The sequence below is a fragment of the Glycine soja genome, chromosome 20 (genome assembly GCF_004193775.1).
Source record: "Glycine soja cultivar W05 chromosome 20, ASM419377v2, whole genome shotgun sequence".
Taxonomy (NCBI): domain Eukaryota; kingdom Viridiplantae; phylum Streptophyta; class Magnoliopsida; order Fabales; family Fabaceae; genus Glycine; species Glycine soja.
The window spans coordinates 3,857,693-3,881,408 of record NC_041021.1 but is presented as its reverse complement, the minus strand read 5'-3'; the positions used below and the strand labels follow the sequence as shown (position 1 = coordinate 3,881,408).

Here is a 23,716-nt window from a genome sequence, read left to right as displayed (position 1 = left end):
TCCATAACCTTTTAGAGTTACAACAAAAAAAATAATTAAGTTAATATTTGTATCACAAAAAATTATGTGTAAAGTTATAAAATATTAAGTACTGCAACTCATGAGTTTGTTGAAAAAAAAAACAGACCGATTTTCTATTTAAAGCAGGAGTTAGTTTATCACTTTATCTTATAGGATCTATCTAAATAAAATTGTCTAATGTTTTAATTCAGCCAAAAAAATAAAAGTTGAATGTGAAAGGAGGGCTCGAAGAGGCAGCAAGGAGAGAAGAATCTTATCCACACACATCCACAACGAAGGAGAAGATCTTAGTCTCATCTTAGCGACACAACATAACACAAACACAACACAATACACAAAAGCAGTAACCAGAGAAAATGGCTAGTGTCTTTTCTGCATGTTCAGGTTCTGCTGTTCTTTTCTACAGCAGAAACTCCTTTCCCTCAAAAGGATCTTTCATTCACCTCAAAAGGCCTCTCTCTGCCAACTGTGTAGCTTCTTTGGGGACTGAGGTATCAGTGTCTCCAGCAGTAGACACTTTCTGGCAGTGGCTTAAAGAAGAGGGTGTTGTCTCTGCCAAGACCCCAGTGAAGCCTAGTGTGGTGCCAGAAGGCCTAGGATTGGTTGCACTCAAAGACATTTCTAGGAATGAGGTTGTCTTGCAGGTTCCTAAGAGGCTGTGGATTAACCCTGATGCTGTGGCTGCTTCAGAGATTGGGAAGGTGTGCATTGGATTGAAGCCTTGGTTGGCTGTTGCATTGTTTCTGATAAGAGAGAGGTCAAGGAGTAATTCTCTTTGGAAGCATTACTTCAGCGTTCTGCCTAAGGAAACTGACTCTACTATATATTGGTGGGTTTCTTTTGCTTTGCTTGTTAGGGTGTGTTTGGATAAGATTATCCAAAAGCATTTCCGGGAGAAGAAAATAAGGGGAAAAAAATGAAATGAGTTTCTCCATAATTAAAATCAAAGTATTTATTTCTGGAGAAGAAAATAAGGAGAAATTTATTTCATTTTTTCTTATTTTCTTCTCCTAAAGGTATTTCTGGAGAAGTTTATCCAAAGAGACCCTTAAGCATGCTTAATGGGGATTTGGGTTGTTTTCATATGGTTGGTTGATTCAGTTGGTAATTGGTTATTCCAGTGCAGGTCAGAGGAGGAGCTCTCAGAGCTACAAGGTTAGTTACTAAGTTGTGTCCATGTTTCAATGCAAAAGCATGTAAATAAATAATGAAAAGATTGTGCTTTGGAGTACTTGCTTTGCTTATATTGTTTATTTTTGGAAATGGGTTTGTAGTGTGGTTTTCACTGCTGATTTAACTGTTTTGTGTAGGGACTCAACTTCTGAACACAACTAGGAGTGTGAAACAATATGTGGAGAATGAATATAGGAGATTGGAGGAAGAAATTATACTCCCTAACAAGAAGCTTTTCCCTTCTCCTCTTACACTTGATGACTTCTTCTGGGCATTTGGAATTCTAAGATCAAGGGCATTTTCCCGCCTTCGCAACGAAAATCTAGTTGTGATTCCATTTGCTGACTTCGTAAGAACATTTTCGTTTTCTCTCTGTATGGTCACTATAGTGTATACTAAAGCAGTGAGACTTGACTACAGAAATACCTCCAGAACAAAGAATAGAGATTAAGCATGAACACATAAGTGTCTGTTACTATTATACTTATAGAGAAGGAAAAAGTTTTCAGTACACCAGGAGATTGTACTCTTTTTATCAAAAATCATAACACCTTGCATGTATGGTTCATTTTTCAGTTGTTTTTAGAGATAAAAATAAGAAAAAAAATACCAATTTAAGAGGATTAACTGTCGAAGGAGTCAATACTAATAGTACACCAATACCAAAAATTTACTACTAAAGTAGCATTTTACTTGCTTTTGTGCTGATATTGTCTTCTCCAAATTCAATTTCTGGATCAGATAAATCATAGTGCCAGAGTAACAACAGAAGATCATGCTTATGAAATTAAAGGAGCAGCAGGTCTTTTCTCCTGGGACTACCTATTTTCCCTTAGGAGCCCTCTTTCTCTCAAGGCTGGGGATCAGGTGAAGTGTTGTTGCCTCCTCGTATTTTTCTCTTTTCACGTTCCATTTATACGCAACATACCCTTAAAATAATTAATACATCTGTCCATCAAAGGCCTTTTCTCCAATAGGAGCATTATTGTAATTGTATCTCAGTCTAAAAAGCTTATATATGAACTAGCCTGCATTTATGTATCAAAGGAAAAAGAAACATGTTGTGATACTACACAGATACCGACCAAAACAAACAAACCTACTAGAATGGACGAGAACCAAGATGGGCTATAAGCTTTGATTGATACCATGTTAGATCTAAACTTAAAATCAATTGACACTAAGTGAAGTTGCCTAACAAATATATAAACTGCACCTGATAATTGAGGCGGGTAATATGGGACTTCCTAACATGCAGATGGTAACATAAATTACAATCATAACATGGTTACACATAACAATGGAAGGAACTTTTTACTGCAGGTATATATCCAATATGATTTGAATAAAAGCAATGCCGAGTTGGCTCTGGACTACGGTTTCATCGAACCAAATGCAGATCGGAACGCATACACCTTGACACTGCAGATATCTGAGTCAGACCCTTTTTTTGGTGACAAACTTGATATTGCTGAGTCCAATGGTTTTGGTGAGACAGCATACTTTGACATCTTCTACAGCCGCCCTCTTCCACCAGGGTTGCTTCCATATCTGAGACTGGTAGCTCTAGGGGGCACTGATGCATTCCTGTTGGAGTCAATATTTAGAAACTCCATCTGGGGTCATCTTGAATTGCCTGTGAGCCGCGACAATGAGGAGCTAATATGCAGAGTGGTTAGAGAGACCTGCAAAACTGCCCTTGCTGGTTATCATACAACCATTGAAGAGGTATGATTTTGGTTTTAATTTAGGATGAGAGAAAAAAAAAGCATGCACATTAAAGGATTTTCCTCTGGTTTATTGGTATAAATATCCATATATCCCATCATGAGGATAAACCATGATGAGGTTTGGTTAATGTAACACTTTTAGGGGAACTATGGCATCTTACAATGGTGTGTTTGGAATACAGGAAAGGAAAGAGCGAGGAGAGAAAATATGAATAGCAAGGCATTTTATTTTGTGACTGAAAGAATTAAAATGGAAAGAAAGGGGATAGAAAAACTATCTTTTAGAAATAAAATTCAAGGGCCTGTTTACTTTAAGAGAATATTTAATTGTTTTATTTTTTTGTTTTCACTTTTAATTACAAAAATACTACCTTGTTTCACATTATTTCTTATTTTCAAAAATTTGTACAAGAATCATTAAAAACAATTTTTTTTATTGTTTTATGTTTTCATTATTTCCTATATACACTTTTGAAAACAAGGTAACATTTTTGCAATTATAAGTGAAAACAGAAAATGTTTCCTCATAGTAAACTTGTCCCAAATTTTTCTTCCTTTCCATTTGGTCTTCAATTCAAATTTCAATTTTTTTTCACCCCACACTTTCTTTCCTCCCAATCAAATGGGGCCTAAACTGTGAAAATTTTGAAGCTGATTGAGCTCAACAAATAACTGAACAAAGCAAGTGAATGGCAGGATCAAAAGTTGAAAGAAGCAAAGCTAGATTCAAGGCATGCAATAGCAGTTGGAATTCGAGAAGGGGAGAAGCAGCTCCTGCAGCAAATTGATGAGACCTTCAAGGAGAAAGAATTGGAATTGGACCAGTTAGAATATTATCAAGAAAGGAGGCTCAAGGACCTTGGACTTTGTGGGGAAAATGGTGATATCCTTGGAGACCTTGGAAAATTCTTCTAGGAAGCAAAAGCAGAAGCAGTACACAGGACACGCTTTTTGTCTACATTTCAAAGGACGAGAAAACATAAACTCTTGGTAAATAACAAGAGGAGGCTTCCAAGACAAATCCATGCCATGTATTCAATTGATCTTTGAAGAGGATCATAATCAAGTTTCTGACTCACCCCATTTTATTACAACCTATTAGTCTGTAAAGAGGAAGAAGTAGTGAACTTTTGAATGCCTGATATGAATTTATGGCTGTGACATGAACTATTGTTATATAATTATACATAACCCAAACTTGGAAAATTAAATAAATAAATTAAGGATGAAATTGAAGATACATCTTTGCATGCCCCAGTAGAAGCTGATATTTCTTTCTTCTTCTTTTTTTGTTTTTCTTTTTCGTTCTATTTTACTTTCTTTTCGATGGTTCTCTACAAATTCACGTGTACATATTTATGAAGGTCATCATGTGTACAACACTTGAGCAATTAAGTGGGAAGGAGCAATATATATTCCTCTTTTAAACTTGTGGTGGAGCAGAAGAGTCCATTTTTACATGTGACAGCTTGTACTCATTGTATTTGACTAGAGTTAAGCGGACCTAGCAAGTCATCACACTTTGTTCCCTCACAGAAGCATTCATAAGGGTTGGCATAGAAATAATCCTCTTCCTTTGGCTTGTCTGCATCAACTCTACGATGAGTTGGCTGTCCCATTTTTTTTTTCATGAACCTGTCTCACAGCATTTGCAAACTCATTCCATGGAAGGGTTCCATTTTGATGCATGTCAAGTAATTCTATGAGCTTTTTCCGATCCAATATGATGAATTTTTTAAAACCAGAATACCTGCATGAGGACTAGTTAGCTTATTTTGTTGTGGTTAAAATTAAATTGCAACTAGCAAGAGGGTGCATGCACACCAGCGATGGCCTTTCACAATTTTTGCCATGTTACCATCATAGGTAGGAACAAAGGTATTACTGGCTACAGAAACCATAAAATCTAAAGCTGCCATTTGTGATGAATGATTCTGAAACTGCTGCAACTCATCATTGGCCAGCAATGCCTCTTTCTTAACCTAAAAGTCAAAAGAATTTTATAAGAGCAAAAACCTTGGTAAGGAGGAGAGAGTGCATAATGTAGATCAGGTAGGTAAAGAATATGAAATTTCTTTCGAAAGTATTTAGTTGAATCATCATATAATATGTGATATGAACTGTAAATAGACAGTTTTGCATAATCCCCCAAAATCCATTATAGCATTTTCTTATATCCAAGAAAGTAAAAATTGTGTGTCAACTCCGAAGATCTTACCATATTTGCCATGGTTTGCAATCCTGATCTCAGCTTAACACTTTTTTGGTGAATTAGTGGGACTGTCAAGTAAAATAGTAGGATCGATGGGGTCATGCAATCCCACTGTGTTTCAATTTGACCCATTTATTTCTCACTTAAACTGTAAAACCCATTTTTAACCCAGTTCCACCAAAATCCTAAATGACTTTTTTTGGCCGCACCTTTATGCTAGTTCTTGTGTGCCTGTGGTTCTGCCTCATGTATCACTGCATCTGTCTCTTCTCTATTGTCTTATCTTCGTTCTGTTGTTCTGCCTTGTACATCTACCTCTTCTCTCTCCTCTCATCCCCTTTGTTTTGTGGATCTGCAGACATTTTTGTATTTGGAGACGTTATTCTGTTACTAGTTTGAGTTATGTATGACCTTATGTATTATGATTTATCAATTTAAGTTTAAGCAAGTGTTTTGCAGTGATTTGAAGTTTTTTTTTTTTTTTGTTATTTTGTACACATGCATATATTATGAATTTAGTAGGTTCTTACGATCAGTTAACTTTCCCATGATTTAGAATCTTTAGCTCCCTTCCTGATCCTGAGTAGGTTCATTCTAACTACCTTGATTATATCAAATATAGAAGTATGGGGGAGGGGGGGGGGGGGGGGGGTGTTGAACTCACAATTCTTGGAAATGCAGCTCTTAGTTGTGCTAATCTACGTTCACCACCACCATAAATTTCACCAGCTGAAATATATATCGGTGTCTCCCTGTCAAAACCAAAGGCTTGCAGAATTAAGGCAGACTCCTCTGGTGTCAAAGGACAGAGACCCAGTGATCTCCTTTCTTCGGACACTATCTCCTTTTCTCTTCAGGAAGGGAATGCATACCTGAATTACACAAGCAAGATCAAAATTTTATGAGATAGATCCATCTTATGTCGGCTCGTTATAAATAACTTTGATCACAGAAATATTTATTGTTTATGAAGTGAAGGTAACTACTAATGTGTAATTGCCAAAATACAGAAAATCCAACATATCATGTAACTCATGAACTACAGATCCACTGCTCTCCTCCAACTAGAGGGTGCCTCCACCAGCACAAGCAACTGGCATCCAGGACTCTATGATAGAACAGGAGGTACAATTAACTATTTAGAATCAATGGCAATTTAGCTATGATAGAGAAAACAATTATAGTGATCTGCGTCTTCCCCAGCAACTGTCAGAAAAGAAGCACCTATCTCTCAGAAAAACCTATCCATAAGTATATGAACTGCAAAGCATAACCATAAAATACCTCATCCGCTTGAGCTCCTCAGCTTCTTCATCAGTTCAACCATGCGTACAACCTGAGAAAGCCAGCATATTTATCTCATATGTCAGATGCAATGCCACAAAAGGTCCATTCTCAAGAAGTATCCAAATCAATTTTTGACCCAAATTCTCAAGTTGCGGAGTGAATTTAAGTGCCTAGTAATTTACACGACACCTAAGTTTCTGTCGATCAAGTGAGAGGCCACTGTTTGCTAGACGTGCCTCTGTTTTGTTGAAACGTACCACCTTATGCTTGCCAAAGAGTGGCAGAATCTGCAGAGTGGAGTCAACCGCATTGAATCAAACTCAAGACATGTAATACTCAAAAAGAGTGCGGGAGAGAATATAGAAAATGTATAATTTTATAACTTACACACTTGATTACTAGGTGCTATTTTGGAAGTGGATTTTTCTACACCAGAAGCTGCAGATTTTAGGGCTACAATACCAGAAGCCACCCATATCTATAAGTTGTAATATTTTTATAAACTGATACCTATTCAATTGATAGGTGGAATTTCTCCATTCAAATTGAAATTATTATGATATGATTCTGATAATACAATCAATAAAACCCTCAACATCTGTCTTCTGTATCCTTTATTTTCCTCACTATCTGTCATTTCCTCTCTAAAGGACAAGTCAGTCATAATGCATCTAATAATTTACAGATTAACGATTCTCAGCTGATAATTGCCAGCCTCGATGGAAGAAATCAATTATTTTGGGAGAAAAGGGGGGAGTGTCAAGAATTTCAGTTAGTTAGCCATATGGAAGAAAATCCTTAGTTAGCCATTGTCTCACCCTCCCATGTTAGCAATTTTGTGGAACTTGTTAGGAACCAAGAATTCAAATGAGAAAGAAAAGAAAGGATTTTATTGACTAGTAAGAAAAGAACAGAAAATAGGAGAGAAAACTTTCCTCCAAGGATTTTTCCTTCACAAAGGATTTCTCCTTTCAGAAAGAACTAATGTTCAGTCTACAAATGATAAGATCCCCCTCTCTTCTATCCTTCTTCCCCTATTTATATCTAATAAACCCGTCTAAATAACTAACTAACCCCTTAACTAACTAATCAATATCTTAACTGTAGTAACTAACTCATTATTAGTCTAACTATCTTAACTAACTTTTCCTTCTTATATCCTAACAGAACTCCTATTTTATAATAAGTGATCACTGCTTTTTAGTCTAGGAGCATCTAATAATAAAATCGAGAGTTCAAGTCTACAGCATAAGTGCATAACTAGCAATCCATACGAAAATATTATGATTCAGATTAGATATCCATAATAAAGAAACTCCCATTTAATTTGACAAGAATAAAATTTCTGACATTTGTCATCTGCCTCACCATCATCATCATCATATATGAATAAGATGACCATTACAATCCTACAATCACAAAAATTAACTGTTCTAAGACATTCTTTAAAACTCCCATGTACATAGAAAGCAAGTTAGGGAAATGTTAGTATACTGGAAAATTATATGCTAGACTCAAAGTTTACATTCCCTCTTGTAACTTTGACTGACGATTAATGAAATGCTATGATATTTAGCTTTTGTCCTAAAAAAGTTTTAAAAGACTTTTTGTTCTCAAAAGCAAAATAACAATCAAACAAACAATAATCTCACAATAATTAAATAAAAACAAAAGCAAACTTATTAGATATAATAATAACTAAAAGTTATCAAATTTTATGATAACTAATATATATATATATATTTGACAATTTGATATATAGGTGGATAAATGAAATTTGTAATAATATACAAAACATAGTTAGCATAGATAACAATAATTGATAAAAAAAAACATAGAAATGTCCTTCTGATCAGATCTATTAACACATGTGATAAGAATGATATTTCTATGATAAGTGGTAACATATATTATATATTATTAAATTTACTAATTAGTATTTTATATATATATATATATATATATATATATATATATATATATATATATATATATATATTAGAAACATATATGATGTTGTCTTGTCGCACTTGTGTGTTCGTGTTTTTATTTTATTATCGTGTTTTCATATGCTAAAATTGATACACTTTTACTGTATATATTATTATGTATTGACATATATGTTAATTTTATTATTTACTTTAGTTTGTTTTATTTTTTTTCACTTATGATGACGTTTGGTTTATTTATTGATTGTTTTTGTGACTCTAAAATATATATTCTGATATGTAGATGGACTAAATAGAAAAATTGTAGTATTTAAAAGAATTAAAGGATAAATAAAAAATAATATTAGCACAATGAATATTAAACCAAAATAAATATACACAATAATGCAATATATAATTCTTATAGATTTTGTACCCTTTAAACTCCTAGATTCTGATAAAGAGTCGTGAGATTGATACTATAGTTGCATTTTTGCAGTAAATTTGGTGCAATTATTATATGTCTATGATGCTTTTAAGTTATGTCCATGTCTCCATTTTAATTGATCTTTGAGTAAATGCTCTTGTCGGTTAAATACTTGCTTTTTTTATTTGATCTTTGTTGGTTTTTGTTTTATTTCGTAGGATCATTTGGAGGGCATATTTTAATTTGGAGAGATAATTTGGACTCCCAACACTACAATGTGAGAACTTTAAAGATTTTTGAAAGTACTGAGCTATAGCTTAGGTGAACCAATGCTGACTCACTAAGGCTAAGTATCTCAGAAAGTTTTAGCATCTTATTATGCTCACTTTAGCTAGTCACAACTAGTTAGCTAAAGAGAGCTAACTTGAATAAATGTGGTTGTTTGTTGTGTTTATTTAAGCGAGTCAATTAGAGTTAGATTACGTGAGTTTGTTTGATAAGAGTCCACCGTTGAAGGCCCAATGTCATATAAAAAGCCTACTAAAACACAAATGAGGGATTTTATTTGTTAAAACTAATACAATAATTTTTTTTGAAGGGAAACTAGTACATTAATAAAAAGAAAAAAAGTTAATAAACTTCACGCAACAGAATCTTGGTTTGCTTATCATTCACCAAAGAAAAAAAATCTTGGTTTGCTTAGTCAACTAGCCAATGAACCCTTGATTATTGAAGGCCCCACATTAGTACATTTAAATCCTACTAAGTACTGTTTTAACTATTGATTTTTTTTCCAAGTAGCTTGGATAAGAATCCCAGGACAAACTAATTTATATTATCGATTATTTTATATGTTAAAACTCATATAATACCTTTTTAATTTTATTTTAATAAAACAAAATGTAACGAAAGTATATTTAAGAAAAAAAAGCTACAAAATTACAATGATATAATATTATTTCTTTTAAACAAAATTCAAATATTTAAGCTAAGAAGCAAGATGGGTAAAATTTTGCTTATGTCCAAAAAAAGTGAGAAAAATTGTTAAAACGTTTTAAAATAAGTAAGATGAACCAAAATAACTTATTCTTGAATTAATAATCAAACACCAAACAAAAAAAAAAGTTAAGTTTGTATTTAGATAAATGTAAAAAAATAATAATAAATAAAGAAAAAAAAAGCTCTTTTGTTCTCATAAGGAACAAAAAGCTTGCTCTTTCAATGGGTGTGGAATGAGGGAGAGTAAAGGAGTGCATTCATTTAAATGTTTTAAACTAAAACCATAAGCCCAAAAGTAGGTATCTTCAAAAGAAAAAAAGGTCATAAGTAGGTAATATTTGTACAAATAATTTTCTTTAATATCATAAAAGATATTTTATATTATCTATTATATTTATTTAAATATTTTTTTAACTTATATCCACTTATTGTTTTAGTTAAAATACATTAACAAGATTTTATTTTAAGATAGTTTTTAATTATAATTTATTAATATATTCAAAAAATAAAGAAAATTAATATATGTTAACAAACTCTAAAAGCATAACCACATTGTAATATGTTTTAAGATAATTTTTAGTTACAATTAGTTAATATACACAGTTTATTTATTTATTTCTATGCATAAAAACAAAACGTGGGGTAATCTTATTTCGAAGGTTCAAAATAAACAATTCAAGTTGGACATGTAGATGCTAGCCTCCTCCAAACTCTTAGTTCTTATTGTGAAGGTTGAGAAGCCTATTTGTCTCAAAGAGTTTAGACCTATCAGTCTATAATGTTGCGAAGGTTTTGGTTTCTCACCTTTGACCTTTCCTGAATGATTTGATTGAGCCATTCCAGGGTAGCTTTATCCCTGGGCGTGGCACAATAGAAAATGCAATCCTTGCTCAGGAAGCTATCCACTCTATTGCCAAGTCTAAAGCTAACAAGGGCTTTGCGGCTATTAAAGTGGACCTAGAAAAAACATATGATTGAATTAACTGGTCCTTTATGAAATCAACTCTTATGGACTTTGGATTTCCCCTTGCTATTTTCAATCTTATCATGTGGGGAGTGCATTGATCATCTTTATCTGTTATGTGGAACAAAGCTAAGTTGGAAAGTTTCACTTCAAAGAGAGACCTTTGTTAGGGTGATCTGCTATCGCCCTATCTTTTTGTGTTGTGCATGGGAGACTAGCAGTGAGGATTCAAGACCTTGTCCATATCTCAAGAGGGGGCCTAACATTATCTCATCTCCTCTTCGCAGATGATGTGATGTTATTTTGAAGAGCATCTAATGAGCAAGCTAAGGTGGTGATTGGAGTTTTTTGATTAGTTTTTTGTGGCTTCTGGCCTAAAGATTAATCTGGCCAAGTCCAATTTTATTTGTTCAAAGGGAGTCCCGAACCCAATTAGAGATGAAGTTACTAATATTTTGAACATTAGATGTACTCATTGCATTGTCAAGTATTTAGGGTTCAAAGTTATTTTCTGAAGAGTGTCATCTACGGATTTTAATGGTGTGGTGAAATCTAAATTGGCATCGTGGAAGGGGAAGCTTTTGAATAAGGTTGGTCGCCTATGCCTTACTAATTATGTATTGGCTTCTATGACAATCTATAAAACATATGCAAACAATGTGGCTCGCTAAATCATTTTGCACTAAGATTGATCAATGTTGTCGCTCAATGATTTGGTCGGCCCAGGGTGCAGCAAGATGCTGGAATTTGGCTTCCTGGCAATTGATTACTCGACCTAAACTCTAGGGATGATTAAGAGTGCGTGATACTAGAGCTGCAAATGCAGAATGAAGGTTTATGGAATGCCTGGAACCGTGGATATATCGTCAAATTATTTGCGAGACTGATTGCAGAGAGGCTTTTGAAGTCATCCAACTAGGTGATAATGGAAGTTATAGAGCACATCTGCACCAAGATGTTGTCCAGGAGATTGTTGTATCGTTGATGTTGCAAAACCGACAAGTAGAGTTCCAAGTTATTATGAGAGAAGCAAATGGAGTGGCTCATACACTTGCGAGTTGGGGTTCTTCAGCTCCACCAATGACGACAAATTTCTGGCTCAAGGCTTCGATTAGGGTTTTAGCACTTCTGGAGCTCAATATAGTTTCTTTATAGTTTGTCTTAGTTTATTTCTTACTCTACCAAAAAAAATAAACAAACAACATAGATCCACCAAACAGAAAACAACGTGGTTGTATCTTTTATTTTATTTATTATTTGTACTATCATTTTATTTAGGTTAAATTAAAGTCTTTCTAGATTTAATTTTAAAAATAATTTAATTTAGTTCTTTTGTCTAAATTGGACTATGATGTTATAAAATAAATACTTAGCAATAGTTTTAAATTGCTACAAAGTGTAGTGACGACATTAACATATCCTTTGCACTGACCGAAGGATCAAATTGAATCAATTATTTTTAAAAAATTAGAAAATTAACTAAACCAAAAACAATTAAAACATCAAATTAAACCTAAAAAATAAATTAAAAGAAGACTTAAATATATTTTTGGTCCCTGATATATACCTGACTTTTGCGTTTGATCCTTGATAAATTTTCCCTCCGAGTCAGGTCCTTAATATTTGAAAACTTTTGTCCAAGATCTCTGCCATTAGTCGGAATTCGTTATCTGCTTACATGACTGTTAACCGAATATGTAGGCATGCGACGTGTGGTGTCACATGTAATCTTTGTCTGACTGGGATAGTGTCACGTATACTAACTCACTCAAACCCCCCATAACTCTAGGTAGAGAGCTCTTCCTCACTCCCATTCGCAATGGCCGCAACAACACATCATTTTGTCACCGTTCAGGCCCTCGACGGTGACATGGCCATCGATGCCTCTACCACCATCCCTATCCCTGATGTCATGAAGTCTTCCATCCACCTAGGCCTCATCAACTTCATACACTCCAACATCTATTGGATCAAGTGGCCTCAGAATAATTAAGAAGGGGGGTTAAATTAATTATGAACGTGTCTTGACTAATTAAAAAATTATCCTTCTTAATGTTACTAGATTCAATTAGGCTTTACTACTAAGTTATGAGAAAGTAAAGAACAGAAACAATAACTTAGACAAAAGTAAAGCGGAAATAAAAAATACATAGCGGAAATTAAAGAGTGTAGGGAAGAAGAAGACAAACACAAGATTTATACTGGTTCGGCCACAACCCGTGCCTACATTCAGTCCCCAAGCAACCACCGGTTCTTGAGATTTCCAATAACCTTGTAAAATCCTTTACAAGCAAAGATCCACAAGGGATGTACCCTCCCTTGTTCTCTTTGAACAACCAAGTGGATGTACGCTCCACTTGAACTGATCCACAAGAGATGTATCCTCTCTTGTTCTCAGTATCACAACCCAAGTAGATGTACGCTCTACTTGTACCACAAAGGATGTACGCTCCAATGTGTTAAGACAAAGAATTCTTAGGCGATTAGTCCCTTGAATCTTCGTAAGGGGAAACAAAAGATATCTCAGGCAATTAGTCATTTGAAATCTTTTGTTTAAAGGGAAAGGGAAAAAGATATCTCAAGCGGTTAGCCTTTTGAAATCTTTTGTAAGAAACAGAAGATATCTCAGGCGGTTAGTCCTTTGAAATCTTTTGTCAAGGAGGAAGAAGGGAAGAAACAAAAAAATTCTTAGATGGTTAGTCCTTTGAATCTTTTGACAAGAAAGAAGAAATGAAGAAAAAGAATAACACAAGTTTTCAGTCAATGAACTTTTCTTGAAAGAGAAAGTATTGAATAAAAACTTTTAGAAAGATGAAGAGAAATGAATGAAAGAAATCTGTTATGCATTCAAGGAATAAGTTTTTTTTAAAATTCATGCCATAGTCACATATTTATAATCATTTGATGACTCAAGTTAAAGTTTGTGATTCTTGACAATTTCTTTAAAACTAGTCACTTTAAAAGTTGTGACTCTTTGGAAAAACTAGTCACTTTTAAAAGTTGTGACTCTTTTTGAAAACTAGTCACTTAAAGGTTGTGACTTTTGAAAAACTCTTCAGAAACAAATCACTTTAAGAATTGTGACTTTTGGTAATTTATTTTTCGAAATCAGTCACTGGTAATCGATTATCATCATAGTGTAATCGATTACACATCAACAGATGTGACTCTTCATGTTTAAATTTGAAAATCAAAATGTTTAGAAACACTGATAATCGATTACAAGTATTGTGTAATCGATTACACAAGTTTGAAATGATTTGAAAAAGTTTTATCACAAGTTGTGACTCTTGAAATTTGAAATCTAACGTTTTAAAATATTGGTAATCGATTACATGATTATGGTAATCGATTACAACTTTGTTAATCAGTTTTGAAAAGAATGCTGACTACTGGTAATCGATTACTATCTTCTGGTAATTTATTACCAAAGAGTAAAACTCTTTGGTAAAAGATTTTTCTTTTTGAAAAATTCTTGTGCTATTCAATGTTTTGAAAAACTCTTTTAATACTTATCTTGATTGAGTCTTCTCTTGATTATTGAATCTTGATCTTGATTATTCTTGAATCTTGAATCTTGATCTTGATTCTTGAAACTTGCTTGACTTGATTCTTTGGCATTATCAAAATAATCTTGGAAGGCATTGCTTCCACAACATCGATCTCCAAGAATGATGTATGTAACAGCCGTAACTTTAATAAGTAAATGAGAAAATAATAAATTAATAAATAAATAAATAAGTAAAAATAAAATAAAAATTATTAGGTCATAAATTCCCACTATATAAGTCAAATGTTAACCTAGAGCAGCTTTTTGGAAAACACATTCTATTTCTTTCTTCTTTTCTGACGCACAAGAACCCTAACAGAGCAACCAGAGGAGGAGCTCTAGAGAGCACCAGAGACGCCACCATTGCTAACAGAGAATATTTAAGCGACTATATCGAGGTAAGGGATGAGTTACTCACGCTTGGGGATTAGAATGAATATGTGTAGGGATCCCTAGAGGATCAATTTTTGGGTTATTTTGGGGTGTTTATGAATTTAATTATGTTTTCATGTTTAATCGCGGATTGAGTGTGTTTGATGAACCAATTGGTGTTCTGTTGCGAGTTTGTTGTAGAATTGATGTGTTCCCGTGTTAGGTGCGTACCTTAGAAATTACAATTCTTTATAATTAGCATAAAAATTGTGTGGTGGTGATTTTGTTTATACCAGATATGTTGGCCATTCAATCTTGTTCTTTTTATTTTTTTTTATTTTTTTTTCACACCGCAGTGTATACGTGTACATATATATTGATACTATTTTTTTTTACAAACTTTATATTTTATTTCATGTGGGTGATTTCTCGTCATGAAATTCATATGTGTAGGGATTGTCATGAAATTCATATGTGTAGGGATTGTTGGATAATTGAACTGGCTAAAATCATTTAAAGAAATTAACTAAAGTTGTATTCACATTGTAATTAGGCATTTTCTTGATGTTGATAACTTAGTTGAAATATATTTAGAATATAGGTATACATGTTGTTCATAGAAATCAATAAGAGTATATATTTTATTGTTATATATAATTTGTATTTACTTAATGATATATTTGATATTATTGTGATTATTTTATATTAATATATATTTAATACTTTTTATATGTTATATATATATATATATATATATATTTTACGTGTATTTTATAGTTATTTGTTTATAAGCCTTGAAGTTAAATATTGTATGTTATTATTGTTATGATATATTGTTATTTAATTGTTGAGTATATTTTGTAATTAGTTAAAGTGTGAAATGTTAAACTCTGGACATGAAATATGGTTGTGAATGAGTGTGTGATTGATATTTGTAGTGATATTACTTGTCATGTGAGTTATGAGTTATATAGTAACCCGACCAGTGTTTACCTTGAGAGAACTTTTATGCGCAGTGTTAAAGAAAATTGTAGGATTCCTAGTTAGGATCCTGAAGGGTTAAACTATAGCACAATGTGTTAAATATGTTTGTAATATAAGTGTGAGGTCGTGGGTATTATATAACTCATAAACAGTGTCTGCGTGCAAAAAAGAAAATATTTTAGGGGTTGGACCTGAATCAGGAATGTGAGGCTCAAACGCATTCTTCGGAATCTAGGTCTTGGGGGTAAAGATACTCGGTTTGAGTGCTCCTTTAAGTCCATGTTGATCCCATGTGGTTGGGGCATTCTCGCAAAACAGAGTAACCCTGACTGGTCACCTTATGATGTTACTTAGTGAGAGTGACCGAGTATACCCATTGTGTGGTGTGCTTTGTCATGTACTCCAAAGCGCCCCAGTGTTGTTTTTCACTGACATAGTACCACATTGCATATAGGCTTGAATCTTAGTATAATTGTTGCATAACGCTTGTGTTTGAATTTCATTGAGTTAACAATTGTGGTTGATGTTATTTTATGGAGTGTGTAAACTTGAATGGGTGTGAATAATGTGTGCGATTTTGTGTAGTAATGTTATTTATATACATTCAGCCTTAAGTATTATATGTTTCACATGCTCTAATGTTTTATTATATACAAATGTGATAACTCACTCCCGGTGTGTGTTTGTGTTTGGGCTGATTGCCACTTTGTTTCAGGTGAGGCTTCATATGATGAGTCACATGCTAGAGATGGAGAGACTTAGTCTATGATAGGGATATGCTCTGATAAGTGTGACATTGGGGTATAGGATTTTACTTCGCATATTATGATTTTCACATGTTATGATTTACTGAATAATATAAATGCGTTATACTTTTCTACTTTAGTTTCTTTTTATTATTTATTTAGAATGGACGACCTTGTTTTGAGCCGGGATAATCTTACCTTTTATTAAAAAAAAAATCTATTATGTTTTCACTAAGTGGATGTGAACCTTTATCCTTTTGAATTGATTTAAATTAAATGTGTTTAAAAAGAAAAATTATTAATTAAATTTTGCATGTTTTTTTTCCTTCTTTTATTATTATGTGTTTATAATCTTTTAATTAAATTTTGTATGATTTATTGAATTAGTTAGTTATAATTGTAAGGGTAGAGGGTGTCACATTTAGTGGTATCAGAGCAGGTCGAACCTTTCGGCCATGTGTGTTATGAGCTTTCTGTGTTTCCTTGTGTACTCTGATGTGCTGTGTTTGTTTTGTTTGATTAGAGGTGTACTCTATTGTGTTGGTATATTTTTATTTTATTTTTTTTCTTCAAAGTTTTGTTTCTTGCGTGACATAGGAAGTAATGGCTACGAGAAATGAGCGAGAACGACTTCTTACTGAGGCCTTGAACAACTTGGCGCAAGTTATGGCCAATCAGTGAGGCGGTGGAGGAGCAACTATGTACCATGGGTTAGATCACTTTCAGAGGAACAACCCACCTACTTTCAAAGGGGGTTATGATCCTGAGGGTGCTGAGGCTTGGCTGAGGGAGATTGAGAAGATCTTCCGGGTGATGGAGTGTCAGGACCATCAGAAGGTGTTGTTTGCTACTCACATGCTAGCAGATGAGGCGGAGTACTGGTGGGAGAACACTCGCCCATGTTTAGAGGGAGCAGGTGGTGTTGTTGTCCAATGGGAGACTTTCAGACAAACTTTTCTGGAGAAGTATTTTCCAGAAGATGTGAAGAATAGGAAGGAGATGGAGTTTCTCGAGCTGAAACAGGAAAGTATGACGGTGGCAGAGTATGCGTCGAGGTTTGAGAACCTTGTAAGGTATTTTCCTCATTATCAGGGGGAAGCTGGGGAGAGGTCCAAATGCGTGAAATTTGTCAATGGCCTTCGACCAGAAGTGAAGATGATGGTAAATTATCACGGTATTCATAACTTTGCACAGTTGACCAATATGTGTAGAATCTTTGATGAAGATCAGTGGGAGAAGACTGCTTTTTACAGGAATGCCAATGTTAGTCATGGGAAAGATAAGAAGTCTGTGACTCACAATCGTGCTAAGCCATATTCTGCCCCTCCCGGGAAATATGGAAACCATTCTAGAGGACAGAGGACTAGTGGAGGACTTCAACCAGTTGGTGGGAGTTCTCAGCCAATTAACAGGGTGTCTCAGTCTGCGGGTAGAAGTAGCGGTGGTAGTGGTGCTCCTGCTATTGTTACTACACCACTCAGGTGTGGGAAGTGTGGTCGGCTTGGGCATATTGCTCGTGAGTGCACAGATAGAGAGGTGACTTGCTTTAACTACCAAGGTAAGGGCTACCTCAGTACCAGTTGCCCACATCCGAGGAGAGAGGAGAGGAGTGGAAGTCTGAATAACCAAAGTGGACGACCAAGGACCATAGGGAGAGTGTTTGCTCTTAGTGGTGCTGATGCCGCACAGTCTGATGAACTCATCCAAGGTATGTGTTTCATAAGTCAAGTTCCCTTGGTTGTATTGTATGATTCAGGTGCGACCCATTCATTTATTTCTCGTGTCTGTGTTGAAAAACTTGCCTTGCCTGTGTCTTCCTTGAAATTTGACTTGATTGTGAATACACCTACTAGTGGGTCTGTTTTAACTTCTGATGTGTGTTTGCAATGTCCTGTCTTAATTTCTGATAGACAATTTCTTATTGACTTAGTTGTTCTACCTCTGAGTCAGATTGATGTTATTCTTGGTATGGACTGGTTATCTTCCAATCAGGTCTTATTAAATTGTTTTGAAAAATCTGTTGTCTTTCCTGAGTCTGGTGTGAGTGAAGGTGATATGTTTTTGTCTGCTAACCAAGTTGAGGCATCTTTAAGGGAGGATGCACAGGTATACATTGTAACATCCCAATTTTTGTAAACTAGATTAAAAAGGATTGTTATTTATAAATAAATAGAGTTTTATAAAAAATGATGAGATTTTGTAAATAAATAAATAAGGAGATATAAATATTAATTAAAATAATGATTTGAGAGAAAATAAAAAGGATATTTTATTTATTTGTTTGATAGAGAATAAAATAAAGTTTGCTTTTATAAAATAATAAATAAATAAATAGAGTAAACCTAGCTATAAATAGCGTTAGGTCAGTTTTCACACTGACGGTGCCTCTTCTTTCCCTCATTCTCGTTTTTTCTCCTTCTCCTCTCAAAACCCTTTCTTTTTCCCGCAGCCCACCAAACCTGTCTCAGAAAAACAACGATCTCGAACTCGTTCACCGTTGGATCGTCGTGACATTTTAGTACCCGGTTTGCAACCCAATTCTGAGCATTCTCACCGTTGGGAATTTCGATATCATGTCTGAGCTAAGAGAAATACCCCTCGCATTGTAGCCTTTCCTTTCCCGCAAAAACCCAAAGCTGTCTCGGTAAAACTACGATCCCGGTTTCGTTAACCGTTGGATTGTCGTAAAATTTGGATATGTTGTTCGAAGTTCAATTGCACACACTTCCACCGTTGGGATTTTTGAGATAATATCGTGGAGGGAGAAAAAGGAATCGCATGAAGACAGTACAATTGGAGGTTTCAATCTCTTCTCCGTCTCTCTGACGTTTGGAAATTCTATCGGAGCAGTCGGAGGAATAATTGAAGGAATCTCAGGGAACCGCTAGAAATGTTACTATCGCTAGCTGAAGACACGTGAATCCGCTTAGAGGTAAGGGATGAGTTTATCGCAATTGGGGATTAGAATGAACATGTGTAGGGATCCTTAGAGAACTAAATTTGGGTTTATTTTGGGATGTTTATTGAATTATAATTTTCTCTTTATGATTATAAATATAATATTATTGTGTTCAATGTACCAATTGATGTCCTGATGAGATAAACTTGAGTGCTCTTGATGTCTTTGTGTTTAACCCATGAATTTGATTAATTGATTTGGATATAATTATGAGAAACTATTTCAGGGATTTTACACCCCATGTTGTGATGAAATCTTTTGTATAAATTGTTATGTTGAGGTTATGAAATGATGATTCAAACTGTGAGTATGTGATAAATTGAACATGTGACGGATGATGAAATACATGTGTATTGAGATGAGATGTGTGTATTGAGTTGTGAACTATGAACTGTGCAATCACACAATTGTAAGACCCTTTAAGGGCGACGAGTATTGTGATGGGATCCACTGTGGAAACCCGACGAGTTAAAATGATTTTGAAAACAATTGAGTAGATGTGTGTATTGCATAGTTCATAGGTAAAGTGTACATGATTCATGAGGTGTGATAACATGTTAAATTGAGATTATACCATTGTGATTGGGATTAAGTGTATGTGATAAATTGAGTATGTATATGATTAAGATATATATGTGCATCGAGTTGTGAACTATGAATTGTACAATCACACGATCATAAGTCCCTTCAAGGGCGATGAGTTAATGCTAAGTCCCTTTTAGGGCGACGAGTTAATGCTAAGTCCCTTTTAGGGCGACGAGTTGATGCTAAGTCCCTTTTTGGGCGACGAGTTAATGTTAAGTCCCTTTAAGGGCGACGAGTTAATGATAAGACCCTTAAAGGGCGACGAGTTAAAATTATTTTGAGAACAATTGAGGAGTCGTGTGTTTTGTACATTTCATAGATAGAGTCTGTGTGCTAAAATAATTTTAGGGGTTGGACCTGAATCAGGAGGGAGAGGCTCTGACGGACTCTTCGGAGTGTAGGCCTTGGGGGTCACCGGGTTTGAGTGCTCCTTTAAGCCTATGTTGATCCCATATGGTTGGAGCATTCTCGCAAAACATCGTGACCCTGACTGGTCTCCCTATGATCTTACTTAGTGAGAGTGACCTGACAAACCCATTGTGTGGTGTGTCTTGTTATGTACTCCTAAGCGCCCCAGGGTGGTTTTTCACTGACATGGTACCACATTGCATATAGGTTTGAGTCTTAGCATAACTGTCGCATACGCTTGCTAATTGTTTATTATGAAATTGATGTGTTATTATGTCTTGATCGGAGTGTGTGATTCCTGTGTATAATGATTGATGATTGAAAGGTGTGATTGATGGATGAAAAGTGTGATTGATGAATGACAAAGTGATGAAATATTGTGAGATATACTAAGTAAATTGTATTTGGCTATTATATGTTGTGTTGTTTCTCTCTAGTAGTTAGCAATGTGATAACTCACTCCCGGTTTGTTGTTTGTGTTTGGATCCTGTGATGATCTTGAACTTTGTGTTTGGGGGAGCAGATGAATAGGTGGATGACTATGAAGAATCTCATGCTAGAGGACACGGGAACACCACGCTCTGATAGGATGTGACATTAGGATATAGGTTATATATTAATTGTATGAGACTTATATGACTTTCTTTGAGTCGAGATGACTTTATTATTTATTTGGACAAGTTTGAATATGATGTAGAAGAAAGTGAATGTGAGCCTTTTACCCATTTGAAAAGCTTGTATTTAAAAATGTTTTAAAAATACTTTTAATTAATATTTTAATTTTTATTCCTTTATTAATATATATGTGAGGGGTAGAGGGTGTCACATACATGATCTTAGCTAGTATGAGTGTTGAGACCAAAACCCCTGTGAGTGATATACCATTGGTGAGAGAGTTTCCAGAGGTGTTTGAGGAGGTGTCAGGATTACCACCTGAGAGAGAGGTCGAGTTCTCGATAGACCTAGTGCCCGGTACTGGACCCATATCCATAGCACCTTATAGGATGTCCCCTGTGGAGTTGAGTGAGCTTAAGAAACAGTTAGAGGAACTTTTAGAGAAACAATTTGTGAGGCCTAGTGTGTCACCCTGGGGAGCACCGGTGTTGTTAGTTAAGAAGAAGGATGGGACCATGAGACTATGTGTAGATTATCGTCAGTTGAATAAGGTAACGATTAAGAATAGGTACCCTTTGCCTAGGATAGATGGCTTGATGGACCAATTAGTAGGGGCTTGTGTGTTTAGTAAGATAGATCTTAGGTCAGGTTACCACCAGATTAGAGTGAAGCCTGAAGATGTTCCGAAGACTGCCTTTAGGACCCGTTACGGTCATTATGAGTACTTGGTTATGCCTTTTGGTGTGACCAACGCCCCTGGTGTGTTCATGGATTATATGAATAGGATCTTTCACCCCTACCTAGATAGTTTTGTAGTGGTCTTCATAGATGATATCTTAGTGTATTCTAAGACGAGAGAGGAACATGAGGAGCATTTGAGAGTTGTGTTGCAAACCCTTAAAGACAATAGACTGTATGCTAAGTTGTCCAAGTGTGATTTTTGGCTAGAGGAGGTGAGCTTCTTAGGGCACGTTATATCTAAGGGAGGGATAGCAATAGATCCTTCCAAGGTAGAGGCAGTAATGAGTTGGGAGAGTCCTAAGTTAGTGTTTGAGATTAGGAGCTTTCTTGGCTTAGCAGGATACTACCGTAGATTCATAGAGGGTTTTTCTAAGCTAGCCTTACCTTTGACTAAGCTTACTCGTAAAGGTCAATTTTTTGTGTGGGATGCCCAATGTGAGAGTAGTTTCCGTACCCTTAAGGAAAGGTTGACCACTGCACCAGTCTTAGTGTTACCTAATCCGAGTGAATCTTTTGTGGTGTATTGTGATGCGTCCAAGATGGGTTTGGGTGGAGTGCTTATGCAACGGGGACAGGTAGTGGCCTATGCTTCTCGACAGCTTAAGATACATGAAAGGAATTATCCCACACACGATCTTGAGTTAGCAGCCGTAGTTTTTGCTCTTAAGCTTTGGAGGCATTACCTTCATGGATCTAAATTTGAGGTGTTTAGTGACCATAAGAGCCTTAGATATTTGTTTGATCAAAAAGAGCTTAACATGAGGCAGAGGAGATGGTTAGAGTTCCTTAAGGATTACGATTTTGAGCTTAGCTATCATCCAGGTAAAGCCAATGTAGTAGCTGATGCCTTAAGTAGAAAATCCCTTTAAATATCTGCTTTGATGGTTAGAGAGTTGGACCTCTTAGAGCAGTTTAGAGACATGAGTTTGGCATGTGAGATCACCTCTGTAGCATTAAGTTGGGTATGTTGAGAGTCACCAGCGAACTCTTGAGCGAGATCCGTGAGGGTCAGAAGTCTGACCTATTCTTGTCAGCCTAGTTAGAGTCCATAGTCGCAGGGAGAGAGAGTAGTTTTAGAGTGGGAACTGATGGAGTCTTGAGGTTTCAGGATAGGGTGTGCGTTCCTAGTGTACCCAAGCTTAGAAGAACGATTTTGGAAGAGGGCCATAGAAGTAGTCTGAGTATCCACCCGGGAGCGACTAAGATGTACCAGGACCTTAGGCAGATGTTTTGGTGGCCGGGTCTGAAGAAAGAAGTTAATGAGTTTGTCCTTGCATGCCTAGTGTGTCAGAAAGCTAAGATAGAACACCAGAAGCCTTCAAGGAAGTTGCAACCTTTAGAGATACCTGAGTGGAAGTGGGATAACATCTCCATGGATTTCGTAGTGGGGTTACCTAGGACCCCCAAAGGTTTAGATTCCATTTGGGTTATTGTAGACAGGTTGACCAAATCTGCTCACTTCATTCCAATTAACATCAGATATTCTTTAGAGAGGTTGACTAGCTTGTACGTCAGTGAGATAGTTAGACTACACAGTGTTCCTTCTAGCATAGTCTCTGATAGAGATCCCAGATTTACCTCTAGATTTTGGGAGAGTCTTCATAAAGCCTTAGGGACCAAGCTTAGGTTGAGTTCTACTTACCACCCACAGATTGACGGTCAAACCGAGCGCACCATCCAATCCTTAGAGGACCTCTTGAGAGCCTGTGTGTTAGAGCAGAGGGGTAGTTGGGATAGTTTTTTTACCCTTGATAGAGTTTACATACAACAATAGTTTTCACTCTAGTATAGGTATGGCGCCTTACGAGGCATTGTATGGTAGAAGATGTAGGACACCTTTATGTTGGGTAGATTCCAGTGAAAGCATTGCCTTAGGACCTGAGGTAGTTCAGCAGACCACAGAAAAGGTCAAGTTGATCCAAGAAAGGATGAGAGCAGCCCAAAGTAGGCAGAAGAGCTACTATGATAAGAGAAGAAAGGATCTTGAATTTGTTGTAGGTGATCATGTATTTCTG

The 23,716-nt window shown here is 35.5% G+C and overlaps 2 protein-coding genes, 1 long non-coding RNA gene and 1 pseudogene across 3 annotated transcripts; 2 read left to right on the top strand and 2 right to left on the bottom strand.

Moving 5' to 3' along the window:
* The first annotated feature begins 219 nt into the window (after positions 1-219).
* LOC114403778 (ribulose-1,5 bisphosphate carboxylase/oxygenase large subunit N-methyltransferase, chloroplastic-like) lies at positions 220-4,164 on the top strand. Its single transcript, XM_028366936.1, has 6 exons — positions 220-850; positions 1,148-1,176; positions 1,332-1,543; positions 1,936-2,061; positions 2,518-2,922; positions 3,621-4,164. The coding sequence occupies exons 1-6, from the start codon at positions 378-380 to the stop codon at positions 3,837-3,839; spliced, it is 1,464 nt and encodes a 487-aa protein (XP_028222737.1). The 5' UTR covers positions 220-377; the 3' UTR covers positions 3,840-4,164.
* Positions 3,934-5,508, bottom strand: LOC114403779. Its single transcript, XR_003664698.1, has 2 exons — positions 5,346-5,508; positions 3,934-4,906 (listed from the first exon to the last, which is right to left on the bottom strand). It is a non-coding gene; the product is annotated as an uncharacterized LOC114403779 (long non-coding RNA).
* Positions 5,509-5,697: 189 nt separating this feature from the next.
* Positions 5,698-6,734, bottom strand: LOC114401788 (annotated as a pseudogene).
* A 10,358-nt stretch (positions 6,735-17,092) lies between these two features.
* Positions 17,093-18,348, top strand: LOC114401787. Its single transcript, XM_028364378.1, has 2 exons — positions 17,093-18,101; positions 18,344-18,348. Exons 1-2 carry the CDS (start codon positions 17,093-17,095, stop codon positions 18,346-18,348), a joined length of 1,014 nt encoding a protein of 337 aa, XP_028220179.1.
* The last annotated feature ends 5,368 nt before the right edge of the window (positions 18,349-23,716 follow it).